This window comes from Cynocephalus volans, chromosome 3 (assembly GCF_027409185.1).
Source record: "Cynocephalus volans isolate mCynVol1 chromosome 3, mCynVol1.pri, whole genome shotgun sequence".
Classification (NCBI taxonomy): Eukaryota; Metazoa; Chordata; class Mammalia; order Dermoptera; family Cynocephalidae; genus Cynocephalus; species Cynocephalus volans.
In genome coordinates, this window is record NC_084462.1 from 182435833 (window position 1) to 182459871 (window position 24039).

At 49.7% G+C, this 24039-nt stretch overlaps 1 protein-coding gene and 1 long non-coding RNA gene across 2 annotated transcripts; one reads left to right on the forward strand and one right to left on the reverse strand.

The window, feature by feature from the left end:
- Positions 1-9584: 9584 nt before the first annotated feature.
- Positions 9585-11166, forward strand: LOC134372970 (ras-related protein Rap-2c-like). Its single transcript, XM_063090321.1, has one exon. It carries the CDS (start codon positions 9945-9947, stop codon positions 10545-10547), a length of 603 nt encoding a protein of 200 aa, XP_062946391.1. The 5' UTR covers positions 9585-9944; the 3' UTR covers positions 10548-11166.
- A 1076-nt stretch (positions 11167-12242) lies between these two features.
- On the reverse strand, positions 12243-19581 carry LOC134374109 (uncharacterized). Its single transcript, XR_010023018.1, has 4 exons — positions 19503-19581; positions 17801-17934; positions 17538-17662; positions 12243-13042 (listed from the first exon to the last, which is right to left on the reverse strand). It is a non-coding gene; the product is annotated as an uncharacterized LOC134374109 (long non-coding RNA).
- Between the last annotated feature and the right edge of the window lie 4458 nt (positions 19582-24039).

Sequence of the window (24039 nt, forward strand, 5' to 3'; positions counted from 1 at the left end):
AGGAGACCGGTTGGGAATGCAGAATTGCATGGGGTGCAGCTGGATGAAAAAACTCAGGCCCAGATCAGAGTTTCCACACAGCCCAGGTGCACCAAGTATCTGGAGAGCCAAAAGTAGCTATAAGGTCAAACATTAAACCCTGAGCTGCACAAAAAGCCTTCCCTAGGGAAATAGCAGCAAAGCAGCAACCACACAGGTCAAGTACTAGTACCCACAGGAAGTTCCCCCATGTCAGAAGTAAGCAAAGGACAAAAACTTAGTTCCGGCCCAGGCACACCACCAGTGCCTCAGGGCCCACACAGGGACCCGGGGCATGGAGAAAGTGACTGGAGCCCCCTCCCACAACCAGGCATGCCACCAGAGTCTTGGGGCCTGCACAGGGACCCAGGGTATGGAGCTGGGGATCAGCCACTCTCCACAACCAGGCACACTGCCAGTGCCAAGGAGCATGCCAAAGTCATCTCCTCCATGTGGGTGGCCCACCACAGCCACTATGATGACCATGTCTGCCACAAAGGCAGCTAGATGCCACAAGCACCACGCAGATGGTCACCAGCCACTGGAGTGAGTTGACACAGGAAGGGTCACCAGCAGAGATAAAGAAAGGAGGAGGATGTCTGTCTCCACAGAGCCCATTTCATAGTGACGGAAGAGACATCTGCTCTATGATAGTGTTGGGGGACCTGATCATGCATCTCAGCATTGGACAGATCATTTGGGCAGCAAATCAACAGAGTAACCACTACTCTTTCAGAGGGAAAAATCTAGGGTGATTAGAGGGGGGAGGGGGAAGGGAGAGGGGGATGGGGAGAGATTGGACAAGGGGCATAAAGAATAATTACGATTTGTACCAATATATATACTAGTAATATTGATTTGATCAACATATCTCAATGTTGAACCCCCAAAATATGTATAATCAATTTTGATTCAATAAAAATTTTTTTAAAAAAGAAAGTTCTGGCTGGCCATGCGTGGATAACGTTAACGATCTGTCAAAGCTCAAATGCACAGAATGCACACCGGATTGGCGTCCTTGAGCATGTGGGAATGGCACGTGTTCAAGATCACTTCTTAGGGCATGTTGTGTATCTGCTGAAGTCCACGCTCTTGTGCCCATCAACAGGGGACTCTATAAAAATTATGGTAGGTCCATAAAGTGGCATATTAAGTAGCTGTTCATAAGAATGAGCCACCTCTGCAATGACAGAGGAAGATTCCTAACACGCTGTTCAGTGAGAACACCAGGGCAGGAGCCCACAGAGGGGGCGCAGCATCTGTAAATGCTGGGACCACCTCGAAGGGCCGGCACCGGGCAGGGCGGGGCTGGGGGCTGAGCCGCCGTGGGGTGCGGGTCGCTCTGCACTCAGTGCCCCGTGAATGTTGTGTCCTGTGCTCACCTCGAGTTCAGAGGGGTGTGGGGACTAACGGGCCTCCTGGGTCTCCCCAGTCCAGGCACAATGGCTTGTCAACTTCAGAAGCTCGACACAAACCCACACCCACGGCACAAACGCCCTCATCATCGACAGAGACAGAAACTCAGCCAGGGCCGTGGCCCCCCTCTGCTCTGAGGCTCCAGGGAGGTGGTCATGGGAGATGCCTGAGTGCAGGGTCCCAGTGGCCAGAAGTGGAGCAGGAGGGGACAGCCTGGACCTGCCCAGGGTCCGGGCCTGTCGTGGGGTAGCAGCTGTACCCCTGGGAGTCCCTGGGTCTGTCACTGTTCCTGGGGCACAGATGGCGGGGACCTCAGGAGATGGGGTGAGGCGTGTATGGGGACTCACTGTACTGACTATTGTTCAAAACGAATGGCTTAAAAAGTTGATGTAAAACACCTTGGCAGGGGAGGGAGAGGAGGAAGGACAGGAGGGACAGGGCTGGCAGAGACTTGGGATGTGGCCTGTGGGGGCAGAGGGCGCTGGCATACCTGGACGCACGGCATGGCTGGCATGGACCTGTCCCCTCTCCTGCGCCCTTGAGGGACCACAGGACCCATCTCTAGGACTTTGACAGTTTATGGCATTGAAGATGCCGACTCAGGCCCTACTGACCCGGGAGGGCCCCACTGACCACGGAAGGGGTGGAGCTTCCAAGACGTCACCGTTGCTGATCACCTGCCTCCCTGCGTGTTCTGAGGCAGTTAGAGGACACGCGTGTCTCTGATGTGCGACTCTGATGCGGAGTTTGTTTGTGGCAAGACGCACCTCTCAGCCCAGGCAGATGGCTTCGGAGCAGAGGGGAGTGAGACCTGCTCTCTCCCCTCCCTCCTGGTTTGGGGACCATTGCTGGCAGGGAGGGCACTGGCCTCTGGTCGGCTGAGCACTGGCTGGTGCCCGTCCTGTGTGGACCATGTATACAGTTGTCTCTGTCATCACAGCAACTCTGGGGGTCAAGATGAACGTGTCTTTGTCTGAGCCGGTGCTGGGAGTGACCACGGGTGGCCTTGACCCTCCGAGCAGCACGTGTGGGAGGGCTGGGACCAAAGTGCCAAAGGGCCTCAACATCAAAGACTTAGCTGACTTAACCCACAACAGACGTCTGCAAATAGGCACCACGGGGGTCTCCCCGGAATGGAAGAGGGGACCGCCACGCAACAGCCCGTCCATGGCGTTCACCACTTTCCCAGAACACACCGGAACCTCTAGTGTCAGTAGATGCAGAAGCATCTGTCAACATTCGGAGAAGACGACGTACGTGGCTCTGTGCGGACATACTCGGGGTTCTTCAAAACGTTCACGGAAAGTTTCCCGTCGTCCTCATATTCCTTTTTTCCATGAATGATTTGAAGCACATAAACCCGTAACACGGAATACGATCCAGTGACAACAGGAACAGTCCGTGGGTTCCTGCAGGACGCGGGTGAGTCTGAGCTGCGTTTTGCTGAGAGAAAGAGGCCAGACCCACAAGGCTGCGCACCGTTTCCTTCCACTCCCAGGACGTCCTGGGAAAGGCCAAAGCCTGGGGACCGAGAGCAGATCCGTGGCTGCAGGGGCTACAGGGGTGGGGAGAGGTGGGCTCCAGAGGGGACGCTCTGGGGACTGTGAGGGTGAAGGGGCTGCTCCCGTAGGAAACACACAGCAGCCTCCTGTCTCTCTCTCTAGGCAGCGGGCCCTGTTTCATGTGCTGCTGGCATATTCGGTCCTGGGCAGCCCAGGCAAGGGGTCCCGTGTCAGTGAGACCCGAGGCAGAGGTGAGGGGGCTCTCTCATGTCCAACTGCGGCGGCAAGGGGTGGGTGCAGGCTGCTGGTCTCACCCGGACCTGCCCTCCCTTTCTCAGGTCACGACGTGACCCTTCCCCCCGGGTGGCCCCAACCCCAGGAGCTGGCAGCGCTGCAGGAGCTCCTCTGAGCACAAATGTTTTCCAGGTCATTGTGGGCCCTCAAGAGGGTGCTGTGGTCATGGAGCTTGAGTCTGGGTCCTGAAGATGCCACGTTACTGTTCAGAACCATAGCAGGGTTCCCGTGACTTCTGTGCTCAGAGAGCAGTGGCAGAGGTGGCCGCTCTGCTCAGACCCCACCCCAGAGGGATCACCCCTGAGATCGACACCACCCCAGAGGGACCGCAGCTGAGATGACTCATCGGTCTGTCCCCTGGGGTCTGAGCCCAGCTGGCCTCCAGTGGCCGCAGCCCAGTGTCCTCCCAGGGCCCTGAGTGTGGTGTCAGGTGCCCCGGCCGGCATTCATGAGGGGGTGTCAGGGACACTGCCTGAGTCCCCACGGGGCCCAGAGTCCAGCTCCATCCTGGGCCGTTCGTCTTGTGGGTCCCGAGGGCTCATCCCGCCTTCTCTGGCCAGCCCAGCGCTGGGTGTGAGAAAAGCCTGAGGATGGCTCGTGGGCTCAGCCACCAGGGGAGGCAGAGGCTTCCAGAGGGTGACTAAAGCCCCACTGGCCCGCCCCAGGAAGCCTACATTTTGCTTTGTCCCGAGAGGTGATTGGGGCTTCTCTCCAGGAAGGGGGCCACGGTGGGAGGTGACCCTGGCCTCCCCTGCAGTTGGAGGGTCTGGGCTCATCCCCAGTTAGATGACGGAGTGGCTCTCGTTTCAGCCTGGGACGGTCACCCCTGTGGGGAGACAGCAACGGGCACGAAGCTACCGTGACTGCGGGGTTCAACTCGCAGTCACACCTGTGCCAGGTCATCGCCTGGACCCCGACATATGCACGACGTTCGTTTGTCGATTACAGCTTCGCGGAGCGCGCGGGTCAATGGAGAACTTGAAAAAGTCCCTCGTGCATTGAGCCATTGCCAAGAACGTGGGAAGCGACAGAAGCCAGAAAATGCATGAAACAGGGAATGTGTGAAAAGCCGTAAAATCCCAAAGCTGTGTAAGCCCGGAGTTAAAGGCCGGCGCGACCCACGCGGCACCGCCCCGAGCCCCGCGCTCGTCCGCGTCCGCCTTGTCGCCGCCGGTGCGCTCGCCACGGCCCGTGTGGCCCGCAGGGACCCGCCGGCCCGGGCCGCACAGCGCCTGGAGCAGGGCGGGACCGGCGGGGACGTGGCGGGGAGGAGACGGCGGGTGGGGGGACGTCCCCGGGTCCCCGCCCTGGACTGCGCCGCTCGGGCCTGCGTCCCAGGCCCTCTGGGGTGGGGACAGAGGGTGGGCCGATGGCCGCCGGGGAGGGCTGCGGGAGCGCGGCGTCGCCTCCCTCGCGTCTCCCGCTCGCGTCTCCCATCCTGGGCCCTGCTCGTGTTAATTTCTCAGCTTGCTGTTCCAGCGCCTCAAGAGTGGGTCCACTTTAAACGCGAACCCACAAGAGCACAGGCCCAGCGGCCGATCTTAGAGGAGGCTTTTCACGTCCGACTTAGCGAGAGCCCTGGAGCAGAAAAGTTCTTTCTCGACTCCTTTTGCTGATGGTTGGAAATTTTTCGGACTCACTCTTCGGAGTGAACATATCATGAGTACATGGCCCTTCTAGGATCCACCCTTTGTGGGAGAGTCTTAGTTCCGACTGGTAACTTTACAAAGCCCCAGGCCCTGTCTCCAGCCTCCTTTAAAACCAAAGACTCTGGGTCACTAAAATTAGTAAATTCCTCTAGGACAGCTGCCGCATCAGTTTCAGGGACCTCTTTGGTTTTCAGCAGCTTCTTTGTTTGGGGGATTTCCTGTTTTTCCACGGTTGCAATTATGTAATAAAGGATTCTGTACTACTTCATTCAGAATTTCTAGTCTCAGAATATTTTTCAAGTTATCTAACCTACTGTTTTGTCGGAAAGGAAGTAATTGCCTGATTTGCAAGGGTTGTGGCCACATCTGTCTCCACTGGTAAGCCTGCTGGCAGGGACTGCTCGCCTTGTTTGCAGTACTTCCAAGTGACTAACGGAGGGGTCCTTTGCTCCTCCCAGGGGGTTTATGCAGCTGGTCTTTGCAGATGCCAGCAGCAGCCACTTATTTCCCAGGAATGCCATTCTGCCTCTATGCCTAGAGGTACTGAAATGCCACTTCCTCCCTGTTGCACTCTCTTTGTCCTCACACAGATTTGTCATCTCTCTCCCCTGGGTGATGGTGACTCAAAAGATTACTTAAAGGCCATTTCTTGTGAGCAGTGAGACACCCTGAAGGGGTTAACTTCCTGGAACCCTCAAGAGAGAGTCATTCTTCTTTTGGGAAATTAACACTGAACTGGGGTTCTGTCTCAGTATTTATTCTCCAGGCCAGAAAGTTACAGAAAAGGAACATAGGTGGAGTTATGGCTAAGTATAGTTTAAGAATAGAAGCTGGTAACATCAGTGAAATAACAAAGTGACATTCCATAATGCAATTTGCAAAAGGTTAAGTTGATCCACCAACAAAAGCTTGTTCTTAGCAAACATCTTCTTTCCCTACAGCAATTTCCTTAGTATGTTTACATAACAAGTGAGTAAGGTTAACCTGCACCAAGGACATCTACCCTTTGAGCCAGCAATTTTGCTGTGTTATAATTCTATATCTATATCAGAGGCTTTAGCCTGGGGAAAGTTTCCTGTCTTTTGCAAGGTTAACATTTCTATATGTAATTTAAGAAGTTAGGCTAAAACTGAAACTACAGGGCTTTGGACACTAGGCCCTGTGAAATACATTTGCTTTATAAATGTTAGTGTGCTCCATACCTCCCAGTTGGAAGAGACCTGGGAAGCAGGAGGTTTGGGAGAGGGGAGCACCTGGAACATGGCGTGGTGCTCGCTGCAGAAAGCACATGTTCCCACCTGCAGTTCCTTGCTATAAATTTCAAGGGGCTGCTCCCATTGGGGGTGTCTAACGCTGGGCAGGGGAGTCCAAATCTGAGATTTAGAGTAGGAAGGCCCTGGGTGCAGCCCACCAAAGCCATCTACTCCAACCCGGACATTATCTGTGACAAAGGCGTACTTTTATGTACATGTTGAGTCAGTCTCCTTTGTTTAATCTCTCTACTGGATGGGTCTTGGGCAAAAATGAGAGTGTCATTTACTGGGCTTCTTCATATCCCCATATTAACCACTACATTGTTCTATACGATGCTGTGTTGCCTTTTGGATGCAAACAGCCTCAAAAAGCAGTTAGCAAATTTATTTCATTAGTATACTAAAAATATATATATACCAGGATAAAGTACGGTTTAATTTGGAAAAGCAAGCATTTGTTCACTCAACAAATACTGTTAGTTCTGCTATGGTACAACATATGCATTCCTAAAAGTCATTGTGCTTGCAAAATTTCACAATAAAAACTACAGGACTTATGGGGAAAATGGGGTAAAAGGCAGGACATGCAAAACCCTTCATCAGTGACACATTTTTTAAAAGATAGGAATCTAATAAAAAGTGTAGAATAGTTTTACATGTTAAATAGTTAAGACAGACATAAATACCACAATGAGCATGGCGCTTTACCTGAAACAGCCTGGAGGTTTCTCGTGGCAGCGGACAAGGGAATGGCCGCAGCTTGGACGCCACTGTGAAGTGAAGGAAGGAGGGTTATCTGGAGTCCCTCCGAAAGTCAGAACCACAGTGTGCAGGGCTGTGGCTCGCCATCCTGCCCGATCAAGGGGCAGCTTCAGGTGTGTGCGCGTGCACTTTGTGCATCACCAGCACCATGCTTAGCTGGTGCTTTCTGTGTGCACATAGTGTTACTCACAAACAAAATCATAATACATAAGCAATGCGGACTTCACCTTGTGCCCAGATTGTTCCCTAATTGCTCGACTGTGTTGGAACAAATCACAATTTCAAACCAAGCACTATAGCAGAACTGTAGTTATGGAGAACCTACCACGTGCTAGGCCTGTTCTAGACGTCACAGATTCAGCAGCAGGAACTATGAAGTCTCCACCCTCACGAGAGTTACATCACAATGAGGGAAATTATAAACAAATAAATAATATAATTTCAGGTCATGAGAAGTGCTGTGAGGAAAAAGAAGAGTGCAGGAAAATGAGTGGCAGGCTGTGGTGGCATCTTTTCTAGGTTCATGTATCCTTTTCCTGGCGCTGCTGTTGACAAAGTACCACAGACTTGGTGGCTTAAACAGAAATGGATTGTCTCAGTTCTGGAGGCCAGAAGTCCAAGATCAAGGTGTGGGCAAGGCTGGTTCCTTCTGAGGGCTGTGAGGGAGTGTCCCTGCGTCTCCCTTAGCTTCTGTGATCTGCTGTCCCTTGGCTTGTAGAAACATCACCCCATCCCCGCCTTCATCTTCACGCGGCGTTCTCCCTGAGCACGTCTATGTCCAAATTTCCCCTTTTATAGGACACTAGTTACAATAGATCAGAGGCCCCCCTATTCCAGTATGACCTCATCTCAACTAATTACATCTGCTGTGACTTTATTTCCAAATAAGGTCACATTGTGAGGTACTGAGGGCTAAGTCTTCAACTTATGAATTTGGGGGGCACAATCCCACCTGTAACAGTTGGTAAGGAAAGACCCCTTCAGTAAGTGACTTTTGAGCCAGAAATGTGAATGAGATGGGAGAATGAGTCAGGTAAACATCTGAGAAGCATGGTCAGTGCAGGGTGGGGGGATGGGGTCAGGTGGTGTGGCAGGTTTGTTGGTGATAGTTGGGAATGTTGGTTTCTTAGAAAAATGTGCTCACGGCGACTTCGAAGTATGCAGGCCCAGCATACCCAGGTCTCCTGAAACCCACCTCCAAGACTACTCCCGGGCCAGCCTGCCTGGGAGTTTTATGCCCCAAGTACATATTTCTTATTCTACTACAATATCACGCCTATCAATGGATGTTTTATATTAATTAAAAGAGTATTAAATTTTTCATTTCCAGAAGTTTTTAGGGGGAAGAATCTTTTTCAAATGTCTCTTGTTCCTTACTTGTATTTTTAAGCTTCTTTTTTATTTCTTTAAACACAAACAATGTAATTATTTTACATGTCTGGTAATGCCAATAGTGCAGTTTAATTTTCCAGATGTGCTTTTTGTTGGCAGGGGTCTCCAGTGGCTCTCACTCGTGGTGATTTCTTCCCGGTGTGTTTTATGATGTTTTCAACAGCGAATTGTCTATGTCCCTTCAATAGCTATCTGTGGGAAGTTTTCGAAATCTGGATCGAACTCGCATTTCTCCAGAGAATATTTGCAGTTATCCATTTTTTCTAGTTTTGTTCCCTTGCAGTCCGAGATGAGTCTTATAAGATTTCTCTCTTTAGAAATCAAATTGTCTGTTCCATTCAATGTATAATCACTGCTGGATACTGAGGATGTTCTACGCACTGTTTGTAGAAAAGCACATTCTGCAACTGGCCACAAACACCGACATGAAAGCTGTATTCTGCCCGTAGTTAAACTTCCCTTCTGAGCCTATGCTGCCAGGGACGCTGCCCGCTCCTGGGCTGCAGCAGAAGGAGGGAAGTTCACTGATACCCTGAACGTAGGAAAAGGGAAAGTGCCACTGTCTCCTCTCTAGACTCAGGCCTGGAGGTCCCCTGAAGTCCGGAGGCGCCTGCTTTTGCAGAGGCAGAGGGTGGCGTGCTTACCAGGAAGACAATCCCAGAACGGAGGCCCACCCCACACCGCCCCACCACCCAGACTTTCTCCTCTGCAGTCAAGGAATAGTGAGAGTAGACGCCTGGGGGCAGGGGGGCGTTCCTTATAAGCAGGGTGACCCCAAAGCCGGCTTTGCCCAGGGCTTTCCAGGATTATGCCAGCTGCTGGGAGAATGGGCACGCTCGTTCACTTCCAAAGGTGACCAGGTTTGGCCAGTGAGTGATGTGGTCAGTCTACTCCTAGGACATGGGGAGAAGTATTTATCAGGAGGGCCCAATGGGAAACCAGCGAGGGTTCAGTGGGGAAGTGAGACACGGTTTACATTTTATACGGATCCTCGGGCTCTGCTCAGGGAGAAGAGGGCACTGGAGGGGACCAGAGTGAAGGCAGGGGTATTAGCGACCTTGGGGGTGGGGCTGAGGCTCTGAGTCTTTGGGACCCTCTGGAGCTACCTGACAGGCTCCCCTTCGCCTGCCCTGGAGCCTGGGGTCCTCCCTGCCAGGAGGGGCCCCAGCTGAGCAGCCCAGCCAGGCCTGACCCTGAGCGAGGCCAGCCTGGCTTCCCGCCACGAGGCCGGATCTGGAGCGGCGGAGCGATCCCTGCATTTCCCGGGTTGACTCGGAAGGGATCAGGTTACCTTCTGCTGCGGAGGCAGAAGGGGCTCCCCTTAGAAGGGGGGCGGGCCAGGGGCTGAGTGAGGGGAGGACGGCAGAGCAGGGCCAGCAGCTCCCGCGACCGACCGGGAGCCAGGCCTGGGGAGAGGAGGCCTGGGCCGAGGAGCGGGTGGCGCAGGCCCGGAGGCAGGCGCGGCGCCCGGCTCGGCGGGGCACGTCCCGCCGCCGTGAGGACGCCCACCCCTCCCGGCGCCGGAGGACCCGCGCCCGCCCGCGGGCCCCTTGCTCGGGTCCCCGCCCCGCCCCGCCCTCCCGCCGGATCTCCCGCCCCGGGCCCGCCCCGGCAGCCCGGCTCCCGCCCCTGCGCGCCATTCCCCGCTGCTCCCGGCCATGGCGGGCCTGGTGGCGCGACCCGCCAAGGGCTACCGGGTGGTGCTGCTCGGGAGCGTGGCCGTGGGCAAGACGGCGCTGGCCACGCAGTTCGCGTGCGGCCGCTTCCCCGAGCAGTGCGAGCCGTCGGTGGAGGAGCTCTTCAGCAAGGTGATCGAGGTGAACGCGGCGCCCGCGCTGCTGGAGATCGTGGACACGGTGGGCGCCGAGCACCTGGTCACCCTCAAGGACCTCTACATCAAGAACAGCGACGGCTTCGTGGTGCTCTACAGCGTGTGCAGCGAGGCCTCGTTCGAGGCGGTGCGGCCGCTGCGCGAGCGCATGGGCCGGCTGCGGGGCCCCAAGGCGGTGCCGCTGGTGCTGGTGGGCACCAAGGCCGACCTGGACGCCCAGCGCCAGGTGCTGACGGCGCGGGGCCGCGCGCTGGCCCGCGAGTGGCGGTGCCCGTTCCTGGAGGTCACGGCCAAGAGCAAACTGATGGTGGACCAGGTGTTCACGCAGGTGGTGCGCGAGATGGAGGCCCTGGCCCCGCCGCAGGCCGAGGTGGCGGACGCCCGCCCCAGTGCCCAGGATACGTGGCCATCGGAAAGATTCATTGGCTGACGTGCGCGGGTGACTTTTTAACCTGCTCTCCGCTTTCGAGCTCAGGATTGCTACCCAGTGCCTTTTTAAAGAAAGTTACCGAGCTGAAAACAAGTGCTGACTTCTGCGTGGCAACGCTGATCGGTGCTTCAAGCTGTCTGCAGATCTTTCTTCACTATTAGGTGAAAACTCTGTTTCTCTCTGACAGTGCTGTGAGAAGAAACTATAACAGCATTCTTTTTTTCCGTGTATGGAGAGAGCGCCGCGCTGTTCTTCAGGTGGAACCTGCTAATGGACGTTGTGTGCACGTGTGTATGTGACAGTCAACACCTTCTGAGTGTCATTCGATATTTGCATTGACTGAGGAGCACGAATTGACGAGCTTAAGCTTTGATTCCATGAGGTTTCCATGTGTTTCCCTCTCCTTCACTGCACTGAATTGCAGCAGTAATATTTTCCTCTGTGTATTTCTAAATATAGGTATGACATACATAGCACTGGTTTGAAAAGGGATATTGTGTACCCCGGCAGAACAACTGTGTGCTGGCAAAGATAGCTCAGCTCTGTCTTTTTGTAACTGACATCTACTCCATTTCTGCATCTGTAAATTGAGTGAAAATAAAATTACTTTAGAAGTCGATCATTTTTAATATTTGTCTTTCTAACGTTTAAATCTATAATTTCTAAAGTTTTCCTACACTGTCTCTGCCTGTCAGTTATTTTCCAGGAAACAAGTTAGCACATAGAGAAGATGGCAGCACATCTGGTGTGTTCTGCAAAAGTGCCTTCAGCAGCCAGTGTTACTGACCAGCCAGGTTAAGCTCCCTTGTCTGAATACCTGCAGAGTTTACGGTGACACAAATACTGACATAGAAGCAAAACAAGAAAGAATCATTTTATACGGTTTTCACATAATAACAGATTTTTCTTGCACTGGTTTAAAAATATTGTTTTATAATTTTAAAAAACTTATCTTTGGTATGAGTTGTGTTTATTTCCACAAGTTAGTTTTACCTCGCCTGCTATGACATATGGTCCAGATTTAGGTACCCAATCTAACCATTTGAACATCTTTCTGAAAAAAATAAACAAAAAAGCTCAAAACTCTGTGATCTGAAAGTTATTTTTGTTAAAGGAAAGTCATTTATATAGTGATGGTTACAGAACGCTCTGGTAGTTTTTATCTATATTGTAGGTGATGTTTTAATAGAAGGATGGATTTTACCTTAAAATGAGATATGTTTTAGAACCTAACAGCAAATTTGCCATAGGCAAGGGCTAGGCTGGGACTGTCCCTGTCTTCCTCTCCCTCCTGGGGTGGGTGGAGGGTTGAGAAACTTATTTTTCAAGCCAGCTGACTCTATCTTCTGAGGTCCCTTCCCTGGTAAAGCCCTAATAACCTAAGGGAACATTTCAAATGACGGGGGGAGGGGAGGGGGCAGTGAGAAGCAGGTAACACCTTCCTGGCCTCGGCTGTCATTGTGCAAAACTGCCCCTCCTCTGGAGCAGAGGAAAAACACAAGACTGTTTACTGACCGGGTATTGGGCTGTGCAGGGAAAGCCAGGGGAATAAACAGCATCCCGTTCCCAGCCATGGGAGCTGGGCCCCAGTGACAGGAGGCTGGGCGCTGCCACCCCCACCCTGCCCTGCCCTTCTGACTTCTGTGCTGAGGCCTCCCAGGAAGGTCTAATGTCCCTCTATGAGGTCTCGATCCAGAAAACATTTCCAAATAGCCATTTCTGCCTTTGGATTCCTAGGACGACCTCAGACACGCCCACTCAGTTCCAAGTTTTCAGCTTAGAGCTCGGGAGTGTTCCTGGCTCTCTGGGCAATGTGAGGCTGATAGGGCCACGTGGCCAGCTCCCTGTACCCTCCGGAGTAGGAATGAGAAAGCTTTCTGAGTGCGTACGTGCACAGACCTACAGATACACACGAAATTAAAGACCCACGTACTGGATCTTTCTTCTCTTCCTACATTTCTAATTTTCAACTTCCACAGGTAACACATAAGTTGCCTCAGTCCCTCTGGAGACAAGAACGGCCTAAGCAACTCCAAAGTGAATTTGCAAGTGGCAAATATAATGGCTTGTCAGAGTGCTTTGGCACTTGCAGACATGTGCCCTGGTGACAGACCTCCGAATGGTGGCAGGCTAACTTGTTAGTTTGCCAGCAGGGTAAAATGTCCAGCCCTTCACAGTTCTTGAGGCTCGTTGTAAGCTACATGCCTGCTGGTCCTCACGGGAATGTCAGACTGGAAAGGAATATCAAAGCAGCTGTAACATCCACACGACTGCAGGCAGGGGAGAGCTTCTGACACTCCATGTGCTCTGCAGCTCCGGCCATGGGCAGCTGCTCCTGCCACCGTGCCGTGGTGCGGTCTGTATTATTCACAGGGCTGGTGTGGTGTTCAGAGTTCTTTTGGAGGATTTTAAATGGCATTTGTTTTCCTCTTCTGTGACATGCCTGCTCCTTTTGCCAGCTTTTAAAATTGCATAAGCCACCACTAACCATCCTTCTGTAAAATGATGAAAAAAAGGAGAAAAAGAAGAGAGTTTAAATATATATATACATTGACACAACAAAGAAGAGAACACTCATGGCTGCTACAGTCACTGTTTCTGTAACTGGTCATGAAGCCATAGATGGTTTTTAAATTGTGGTAAAAATACACATAACAAAATTTACAGTCTTAACCATTTTTCAGTGTCCAGTTCAGTAGCGTTAAGTACATTCACATTGTTGCACAACCAATCTCCAGAACATTTTTTTTGATGTCTGGCCGGTATGGGGAATCAAACTGTGGACCTGGGTGTTAGCACCACACTCTAACCAGCTGAGCTATCCCACCAGCTCACCAGAACACTTTTATAGTGTAAAACTGAAAATCCATGCCCATTAAACAACTCCCCATTTCCCCCTCCTCCCAGCCCCGGCAGCCATCATTCTGCTCCACCTATAAGTTTGACTGGCCTAGATACCTCATATAAGTGGAGTCACACAGTAGTTGTTTTGCTGAGAGTGGCTTATTTCACTTAGTGTGATATCCTTGAGGTTCATGCATGTTGTAGCATAAGTTAGGATTTCCTACATGTTGCTTGTTCATTCATCTGTCAACAGGTACTTGGTTTGCTCCCACCTTTTGGCTATTGTGAATAATGCTGCTATGAACATGGGTGTGCAAATCTCTCTTTGAGACCCTGTTTTCATTTGTTGCTTTGCCCCCCACGGATTTGTCACCCCTCTTCCCCTGGGTGACGGAGCCGCAAAGGATTACTCAAAGCCCATCTCTTCTGAGCAGTGAGAAGCCCCGAAGTGGTTCATCTCCTGGAACCTTCAAGAGCAAGGCATTCCCTCCATTTGGGAAATTAACCATGAATTTGGGTTCTTTTCCCCCATTTATTCTCCAGACCAGGAAGTTACAGGAAGAGAACGTAAGTGGGGTTATAGTTTAACAGTATAAGCTGGTAACATTCAGTAAAACAAGCAAAATGACATTCCCTAAGGCAATTTAAGTGATCCACCAACAAAAGCTTGATCTTAGCAAACATTCCCTCTCCCTACAGAAGTTTCCCAGTATCTTTACAAATCAGTAACTTGTCTGTCTTTGAACCAGCAGCCTTGCCGTGTTACAATTCTTTATCTTCAACAGAGACTATATAGCCTGGGGAAAATTTTGTTTTTTGCAAGGTCAACATTTTATATGTACTTTTAAGAAGTTAGACTAAAACTGAAAGTACAAGAAACTAGGCCCTGTGAAATATATTTGCCTTTTAGTATACTCCACATTCATTTCTTTTGGTTATATACTCAGAAGTAAATTCTATGTTTAAATTTTTGAGGAACCTCCACACTGTTTTCCACAGCAGCCGCACCATTTTACGTTCCCACCAGCAGCGCACAAGGGCTCCAAGTTCTCACATCCTCTCCAACACTTGCTGCTGTGAGGCCATCTCTCACTATGGTTTTGAGTTGAATTCCCTAATGATAATTGAGGCTGAGATCTTTTCATATGCTTGTTGGCCATTTTATTTCTTCTTTGGAGAAATTTCCATAGAAGTCCTTTGCCCATTTTTGAATTGGGTTGTTTTGTTACTGTTGAGTTCTTTATATATTCTGGATATTAACCCCTTATTACATAAATGCTTTGCAAATATTCTCTCTCATTCCATAAGTTGCTTTTTCAATCTGTTGTGTCTTCTAATGCATAAAAGTTTTTAATTTTGATGTAATCCAATTTATTTTTACTTTTCCTTCCTGTGCTTTTGGTGTCATATCCAAAAAATCATTGCCAAATATAATGTTGGGAAGCTTTCCCCCTATGTTTTCTTCTACAAGGTTTATAGTTTTAAGCCTTAAAACTTTGGTCTGTTTTGAGTTAATTTTTGTCCATAGTCTAATCCGGTTCAACTTCATTATTTTGCATGTGGACATCCAGTTTTTCCAAGACCATTTGTTGTTGTTGTTGTTGTTGTTTTGTTTTGTTTTTCTGTCTCTCATTCACACCCTAAGTTCCCGAGAAGACTGAAAATATTTTTGATGTTTTATATTTTTTTATAAAACACTGGGCAACACCATTTGTTGAAAAGACTGTCTTTTCCCCTAAGTGGGCTTGGCACTCACTCTGTCTGAAATCATTTGACCACATATGCAACAGTTTATTTCTGGGCTCTCTATTCTATTCCACTGGTCTATATGTCTGTCTTTATGCCAATACCACACTTTTTTATTACTGTAGTTATGTAACAAGTTTTGAAATCAGAATGTGTGAGATCTCCAACTCTGTTCTTTTTCAAGGTTGCTTTGGCTAGTCAGGATCCCTTGAAATTTCGTATGAATTTTAGAATGGGTTTTTCCATTTCTGCAAAAAATGCCATTGGAATTTTGATAGGGATTGCACTAAAACTATAGATTTCTTTGGGTAGTAGTGACATCTTAACAATATTAAGCCTTCCAATCCATGAATATGAAATGTCTTTTCATTTATTTGCATTTTCTTTGATTTCTTTCAGCAATGTTTTGTGATTTTAAGTGTTAAGTTTATTTTGTTGCTATTCTTAAACTTTGGTTAAGTTTATTCTTAAGTATTTTATTCTTTTTGATGCCATTGTAAATGAAATTGTTTTCTTAATGTCCTTTTTGGATCATTCATTGTTAGTGTATAGAAATGCAACTGGTTTTTGTGCATTGATTTTGTATCCTGCAACTTTGCTAAACTTGTTTATTAGTTCTAACAGTTTTTTGAGGTATTTTTAGGGTTTTCTACCTATAAGATCATGTCATTTGTGAACACAGATAATTTTACTTCTTCCTTTCTGATGCGGACAACTTTTCTTTTTCCTGCCTAATTGCTCTGGCTAGAACTTCCAATACTTTGTTGAGCAGAAGTGGTGAGGGTATCTTTGTCTTGTTTCTAATCTTAGAAGAAAACTTTCAGTCTTTCACCATGGAGTATGATGTTACCTGTGGACTCATCACATATGGCCTTTATTATGTTGCAGTAGTTTCCTTCTAGTCCTAATTTGTCAAATGTTTTTATCATGAAACGGTGTTGAATTTTTTCAAATGTGTTATTCTGTGTCAATTGAGATGATCACGTGTTATTTTCCTTTGTTCTGTTAATGTGGTATATTTCATTGGTGGAGTTTCTTATGTTAAACCATTCTTGCATTCCAGGAATAATCCCACTTGGTCATGGTGTATGATCCTTTTAATATGCTGTTGAATTCTGTTTGCTAGTATTTTGTTGAGAACATAGATGATTTTTATAATTTTCTTCTTCCACTACTCATTCCGTGTTTTCTTTGCCCTCAGCCATGATGTCAGCTAGTTGAGGTTCCTCATCTAGTAGTATGTCCCAAACATTCACTCAAGAAAGATCTCAATCCTCAGTAGGGTTTTGCCATTTCTTGGTTTGTGTTGTTTCTGATAATATTTTACTTTTAGAATGGAAGTACCACGAAGTGCCTCAAAGAACTTACTGAGTCCCTGAATATAACGGTGAGGAGAACCAGTTCCTCTAACAACCCTGGCTCCCAAACTCCTATATTCTGACTATGGGAAAAGCAGCACCATACATTAGTCACCAAATAAAGATTATATTAAAACCTGTGAGGTGGGCCCCCTCCTTTCAGTCTCCCAACTGGTCTAAAATGAGTCTCCAGTAGGCTGTTCAACTATTCTATCAGGCCAGCTACTTCTGGGTGACTGAATAAAAAGTAGGACCACTGAATTCCATGGGCACAAGCCTGTTGCTTCACTTCTTTTGCTGTGAAATTAATTCCTTTATCAAAGAAGTGTTCTGTGGGATACCATGAAGGTCCATAAGGCATTCTGTAAATCTGTCGGTGGTAGTGCTGGCAGAAGCATTACAGGCAGGGAAGGGAAATCTATGTCCAGAATAAATGTCTACTCCAGTGAGGACAAATTGCTGCTCCTTCCATGATGAAAGGGATCTAATGTAATTAACTTTCCACCAAGTGATGCTGTTCCCCCAGGAAGTGGCATCATATTGGGGGGCTCAGCATTAGTCTTTGCTGTTGGTAGGTTAGATACTCAACAGTGATGATAACTGGGTCAGGCTTGGAGAGGCCAAGTCCGTGATGTTGAGCCCATGCATAGCCTCCATCCCTGCCTCCTTGGTCACTTTGTACACAGGCTCACCGAACAAACACTCAGTGGCTAGGCAAAGAGGCTGACTGTATGCATTCAAAAGACTGTCCTGCCCACATGATTATGAGAGCCTCCATTCTGGTAGATGCTTTTTAATGGGCATTCACAGGTGACAAAGTATCATCACAGTCTATGCCTGTCCAGAAAGGTCCATTCTTTCTGTGACTGCCTCACTGCCAATCTTCCAATCCAGTTTTTCCCAAGCCTCTAATGATCCATCCAAACCATTAGCAACTGTCCATGAATCAGTGTAGATCCATATTTCTGCCCATCTTTCAATCAAGGCAAAGTGTACAAAAGCCAAATGTAGGGCTTGAAGTAATGATACTGGGAGGACTTACCTTCACTGCTGTCCTTTAGGGCCACTTCTGAATGGGACTATGGTGCTGCAGCCATCTGCTTCTGGACCATCTATGAGCCAGGATCAGGTTTTCTCCTCCTCAACCAACTGGTCATAAAGACCTCCCTGTGAGGTCATAGGTTTGGATTGCAGGAGGGGGGGGGCGGACACGCAGCAGGGGCAGGTGAGAGACAGCCTATCAGTACATCTGATATCATCAGGTACATGGTCTACTTTCAAAGGTGCTAAAGACAATAGTTTTACCAAATGTTTTGGTGTGGTAGTGCAGGGCTCACCAGCTTCCAGCCTGCATGTATGTATTACTTCTGTTGAGAGAAAGCAGCTGCCCTGACATCTAGGGACTGGCCTGCCATCCACAGCTAGACCAAGACGTGCTCCTGTTGAACATAAGCAATTTCACAGAACACCAACATCAGACAAGGCCACTCTGTGACCCTGATGGGTCAAGACAAAAATAAGAGCACTCCGCAATCGTGTCTGCACACAGTAGAAAATACAAATACTGTCCAAACCACAAAACAATGACCAAGCCCCACCTGGGCCAATATGAGTGGTGACTGCTTCTTTACTAATTACAGCTATAGCTTCTCTCCAGTCTTCCCTCCTGCTAGATAAGATTCATTATGATATATTGGATCATATAGACAGTCATGTAATCTCCCCCACATCCTGAGCAGCCAATGCAGAGCAATCCCTGCTTTCTTGGATTTTCACCAGAATCACCTCGCAAAAGCCCAAATCCAAGCTCTTTCTCACACCTTCTCACTGAGGCACCCCGGGGCTCCCCGTGGTGAGTGCTCTCCCACACTGCAATGAGTAGTGAATTCAACCTGTTTGGCTACAAGTGTGTTCCTGGTGGTCTTCAGCTGCAGGACATTGACTGCCCATGCTTCACACATGGCACTGAGGCCGCACTATTTCCCGCAACAAATGCTGTGGCAGTCAGGGTGCAGGAAACCACCCACAATGGGCACTTTAAGCAGGGGCTGTTCTAATAGACATAATCAGGTGTTTACAGAACTATTGGAAGAGCTGTTAGGATCGGTTCTGGGCTTGGCCTCTGAGCATGATTTTCAGAATAATAAAAACTGGCCACCAGGGACAGGCTTCTACCTCTGGGGCTGCCCCTGGAGCCATGAGTCTGCAGAACAACCACAGCTGCCATCCCTGGGTCTGGCAGCCAAAACGGAGAAGCTTCTGCTGCGCTGCTCTGTGCCTGCCGCCCCTGCCTCCTGGCACCCAGCATCACTGCTCGGAAAGTCCCTGCTTGTCAGCATTAAAGAGCTAAGAGCGCCAGCCTCCGCCCGTTTTCCAACTTCCAAATCCCCTGCGAGAATGTGCGGTTGGTCGGCAGAACCGAGACCCCAACCAAAGGGGCGGCTGGCGTTAGCTGCTCTCTGAAGGCGCTGCACTGCGCTGCACTGCACTTTCCTTTTTCGAGAAGAACAAACTGTGTGCTTAACCCCACTGGCTCTGAGCCGACTGCCCAGGGAGGAGCCGCCCACGCGGCCTGTTCCTACCGGCGTCTCCCCCGGACCCTCCCACCTCCGGAGCAGGGACGCCCCCCTCGGCTGCCTCCTCTCCCCGTGTCCTACTCCCAGCCCCTCCCCCGGCGGAGGCCACCAGGAGCTGCTCTGCGGGTTTGGCGTGGGGAGGGGACGTGGTGGCCCTGCGGTGGCCCTTCCTCCCGGGAAGGCAGACCTGTCCAGGAGCTACCTGGGGTGGCCCGTGCGGGGGCCCCCGCGTCAAAAGGAAGCTTCGGATGAAACGGGGGCGTGCAGGACCCGTGAGGGGCCCGAGGACAGCTGTGGGAGGAAGGAAAGGGGAGCTGAGGGAGGCCCCAGGGCGTTTCCCTCTCGGGCGAGCCCCGGCTGTGCCCGGGTCCGGGTTACAGACACCCGCGCTCAGCCTCTCCGGGGCGCGGCCCTTCCCACATCTGACGCACCGGCGTCTGGTAAAGTCACGCGCACTCGCGACCCCTCCGACTCCGCAGAGGCCTGCAAGCGGCCGGCGCAGGCGCAGTGCGCACGGCGGGAGCGGGAACGCGCGCGGGGGCTGCCGGGACGGCGCCGCGGGCCGGGTGGGCGGGGCTCCTGCGGGGGCGGTCACGTGGCCGCGGCGCCGCCCCTCCCCCGCATGCCCGGCGGGGCGCGGGGCGGTGGTCACGTGGACAGTGGGCGCGTCCCCGGATTCCGAACGCGGGGCGGCCCTGGTCCCCGCACCGGCCACCGCCCCAGGACACGGTCCGTTCCCACGGGGATCCCCGGCCCTGTGCCTGACAGCCTCGCTCAGAGAACAGCGGAGGAGGACACAGCTTGGGGACAAGACTCACTCCTGAGGCGGGGAAGGTGTCCCCACCCTCAGCCTCCCCGATGGCAGCAGGGCGACCTGGGAAAGGGGGACAGCGGGATGGCTGAGCCAACATGCCTTTTCCGTTCCCCGCTCCCTTCTGACACTGAGGGAGGTCCCCACGCGAGGTGTGAGGTGACACCGCCCGTGGGGGAGGGGAGGCCTCGGCGGAACATGGTCCCCGCGCACCCAGAGCGGGAGGCCCCACGCCCGCCCTGCCTCGCCTCGTGCTGAGAACCGAGGCCCCTGCTCTGGGTTTTGTTATGGGGAAGTGGGGAGCTGCAGCCCATCACTTTATTTGAATGTTACTTAAAATATTAATAGAGCTCTCCTTGACGACGGTGTTTAGTTGTGACTGTCACAATACGGTTGTGAGGTTGGTTGGCACTTTTTAATTTGGAAGAATGTTTAAGCTGGCTCTGGGGTGAGCCATAAATCAGGCAAACCAAGAGCTTTCTAAATGAGCTAAAAAGGTTCTTTCTAAAGTTACAAAAGGTAGAAACTTTCAGGAAAGAGTCCTCAGAGACCACTATAAAAAAAAGACTATAAAGAAGTATTTGTGTTTAGTAGGTTATCTTTCTGTTCTGATGCTGATGCTACTTTAAAAATATTCAAGAGCGGAGACTAGATTAACTAACAGATAATATGGATGACAAAAGGCTTTGAAAATATAGTTGCAATATTTGGTGCTGTTTCTTTCTCATTACACTAATTTTGCCCTTACTCTGAAAAGACTTCCTGGGAAAGAAGTTAAAAAGCAGCTGTGTCAGCACGAGAAAACTTCAGTTAATACAGCCTTTAAATAAAGTTTATAGAGACAAATGTAAGATCACTTTATGTGCACTGGCGTTATCAAAGCAGATGAGTGCTAAAATGAGAAATCACGGAGCAGGCAGAGCTGGCTCCTGGGTCTGGATACAGTGTCCCAGGGACAAGGGCCCCTTCTCAAGGCATTTCTAAAGAGATCATAACTGTATTTAAAACTGCACAGAGGGGGCCGAGCCTCTGGCGCATTCGGGAGAGTGCGGCGCTGGGAGCGCGGGTTCGGATCCTATATAGGGATGGCGCACATAGGAATGGCTGAGCGTGGTGCAGACGAAACCAGGCCAAGGGTTGCGATCCCCTAACCGGTCACAAAAAAAGAAAAACAAAACAAACAAACAAAAGACAAATAAAACTACACAGAAAGTGTCAGAGCTGCAAATCCGTTTTAAAATATGTGAAGCCTTGTAGAATTATGAGTTTATTTTTCAGCTAAATTATCCAGTGAAAACATTAATTGTAACTCTCAGAACACATTCAGGATAATATCCCACCTATACAGGTAGATGTGATCTTCCTGATCTTGGGTAGGGTGGGGGGACTTCTGACAGCCCGCCAGGAGGAAATGAAGTCCCAAAGCATGAATGGGACAAATAGGGAGAAGGAATTTGCAAAGAAGTAACCACTGGTTTGAGGCTTAATTCTCCATGTTTATTTTCTTTAAAAGACACTAAGAAGTAATTCTGAACTCAAACACCTTCATCATTACAAGTACAGAATGTTGTTAATAAAATCAATAAAATATTATCTTAAAAACCACCACTTGCATTTAGTCCACTAACAGCTTAGAAAATTACAAACTAAAAACTCTGTTTTGACCAGGTCAGTGAAATGGTAGTGTCTTGGGAAGCTTAGGATAAGTCAGCGGTCGCATCCACCTGTCTTAGAAAACATGACTGTTTTTACTTAAGAAGTCTGACCTGCCGTCACCAGATGAAGTAATAAATGACCTAGAATGTTTCTTGTAACCCTTACCGTATATTCCTGCATGTAGGATGTAACCTAGTAACAATCCAAAATCTATACATGTGTACTAGCCAATAGAAAACCTGATGTAATGATTAGGGGGCTGTCATCTTGTCTTCTTTGGTTCTCTCCCTTTGTGTGATTATAAAACGCTGAGCTCTGCTGGCCTCTTTCAGAGTGCATTTCTTAGAATGACCTGACTTACACGTTTCCTGGTCGCAGTCATCACATTGGCTCAATAAACTACATGCTTATGTGTTTGGCCTCAGTTTCTCTTAGGTCAACAAAAGCTAAAAGGTCAATTGACAAGGACCAGATTTAATAGTGATGGAAACATGGCCAAGCACCCCGTCCCTTGCAAAGCCCATGGATCCTGGAAGTCAAGGCCTTGGCACAGGCTTGTACACTACCCAGATGACATTGAGCCTCCAGCCAAGGGGATGTTCAAGTGCTGGCACAGGACCTCACAGCAGCTGCCACCTGTGCTCAGGTGCTGGCTGGGTCTCCACCTTCACCAGGCCTCTGTACACACCTGCTCCACCCGGGCCTTGCCCTTGGCTGGGACCTGCAGGGCTCTGCTCCACAACATCGCCCCTCTGTTAGGCATCTGGATCTGCCTTATCACCCCAGCACCCTTTACCCCACTGAGGACTCCCCCACCCCTACTCTGACCCCAGGATGTGATCACCAAAGCCAAATGGCCTGAAAGGAGAAAGAGTTCATGGGATTTTATATCCAGACAAAGATCCTCTGCTTGACCAAATTTAGTCAGGCTCCTGAACCTCCTCCTAGGCCTATCTCTGCACTTTCTTATGAAACCCTTATATAAAGTTTTATCAAGAACACTGCTCAGCCATTTTAGCAGGAATATCCCCCCATATCTGATCACCCTCAATACATTTATCATCAGGCTCCTCATCCACCACCATTCTCCAGATCACATCTGATCACCCTGGCCTGTCTTCTGCAAGAATCCTGTTAAGTCAATTAATCCAGAATCCTCCTTCCCCCTGTTTCTTCTTAGTAATAGTTGTCTATTGACCGCCACCTTGCTCCATGCTGTATCCAAAGTTGAGCCCAATTTCTCTCCCCCACTGCAAAATCCCATTGTTGTGGTCCCTGTGATTTTTGGGATGGTCCTGAATAAAGCCTTCCTTATTGTGCTTTAACAAATATCATTGAATATTCTTTTTAAAAACCAACCCCCCCACCCCCCTCCACAAAAAGCCACGGTTAAACTATCATTCAAGAATGAGAATAAAATGAAAATATTTCCATAGATAACAAAAGCTGAAAGTTTTACAGCGCTGGCTGGTTAGCTCAGTTGGTTAGAACGCAGTTCTATAACACCAAGGTCAAGAGTTTGGATCCCCAAACCCGCCAGCTGCCAAAAATAAGTAAATAAATAAATAAAATCCCCAAATCGAAAGTTTTACTAACAGGTAACAGACAATGATTAGAGGATGCACTCAGGAAAAAGGAAATAAAGTCCAGAAAGAAGTTTTGAGAATTAGGAAAGAATGGGGAACAGAAGAGATGAGGCAGGACGGCACAAGCAAGTGGAAGAACCTGTCACTGTGCAGAGGTGGGATGGACCTGTCACTTAACAGTTAGCAACAGGAGAAAAAGAACTTTCACATCCCAGAGAGTGACGCTAGACCCTTCTGCAGACAACTTAAGAAATGCCCAAGCCGGTCCCGGGCCCATCATCAATGGCTTTTGAAGAAGGGGCTCTGGTAATGGTGGACTAGAAAATTTAGAACAACTCCCTGCTCAAGACAACTAAAATGCTGGACAAGATTTAGAAAACGTACTCTTCAAAGCAGCAGAAAACTCACAAGATAGTGAGAAAACACCCAAGGCAACATCAGGACGGGGCAGGAATCCAGAGGAGGAAGCCCGGCAGTTGGGACAGCTTTTTCCCTAGGGACAAACCCAGGAGAGACAGAAGGCTGTGCTAAGCTCTGACAGCCCCGACAGCTTCAAGGTGCAAGAATTGAGGTTTGTGGTGGACAGTCTGCACAAGTGACCAGCCGCAGCTCCTGCCGTACACTCAAGCTGTAACCCACAGATGGATTGAGTCTGTTTCCCTTCCCTTTGAATCTGGCATGGCTGTTGGCTTCCTTTGACTAACAGAATGTGGGGTACATGATATTGTGTCAGTTCAAGGCCAAAACTTTAAGAGGACTAGCAGCTTCCTTTTCTGTCCTCTTAGGATTCAGTCACCACGTAAATAAGCTCAAGACTAGACTACTGGGTGATGAGAGAACATACGAAGAGAGAGAGGCGAAGCTCGCCGAGCCATGCCAGCCTCCCCAGATGAGGCACCGGCCCTGTGCGTGAAC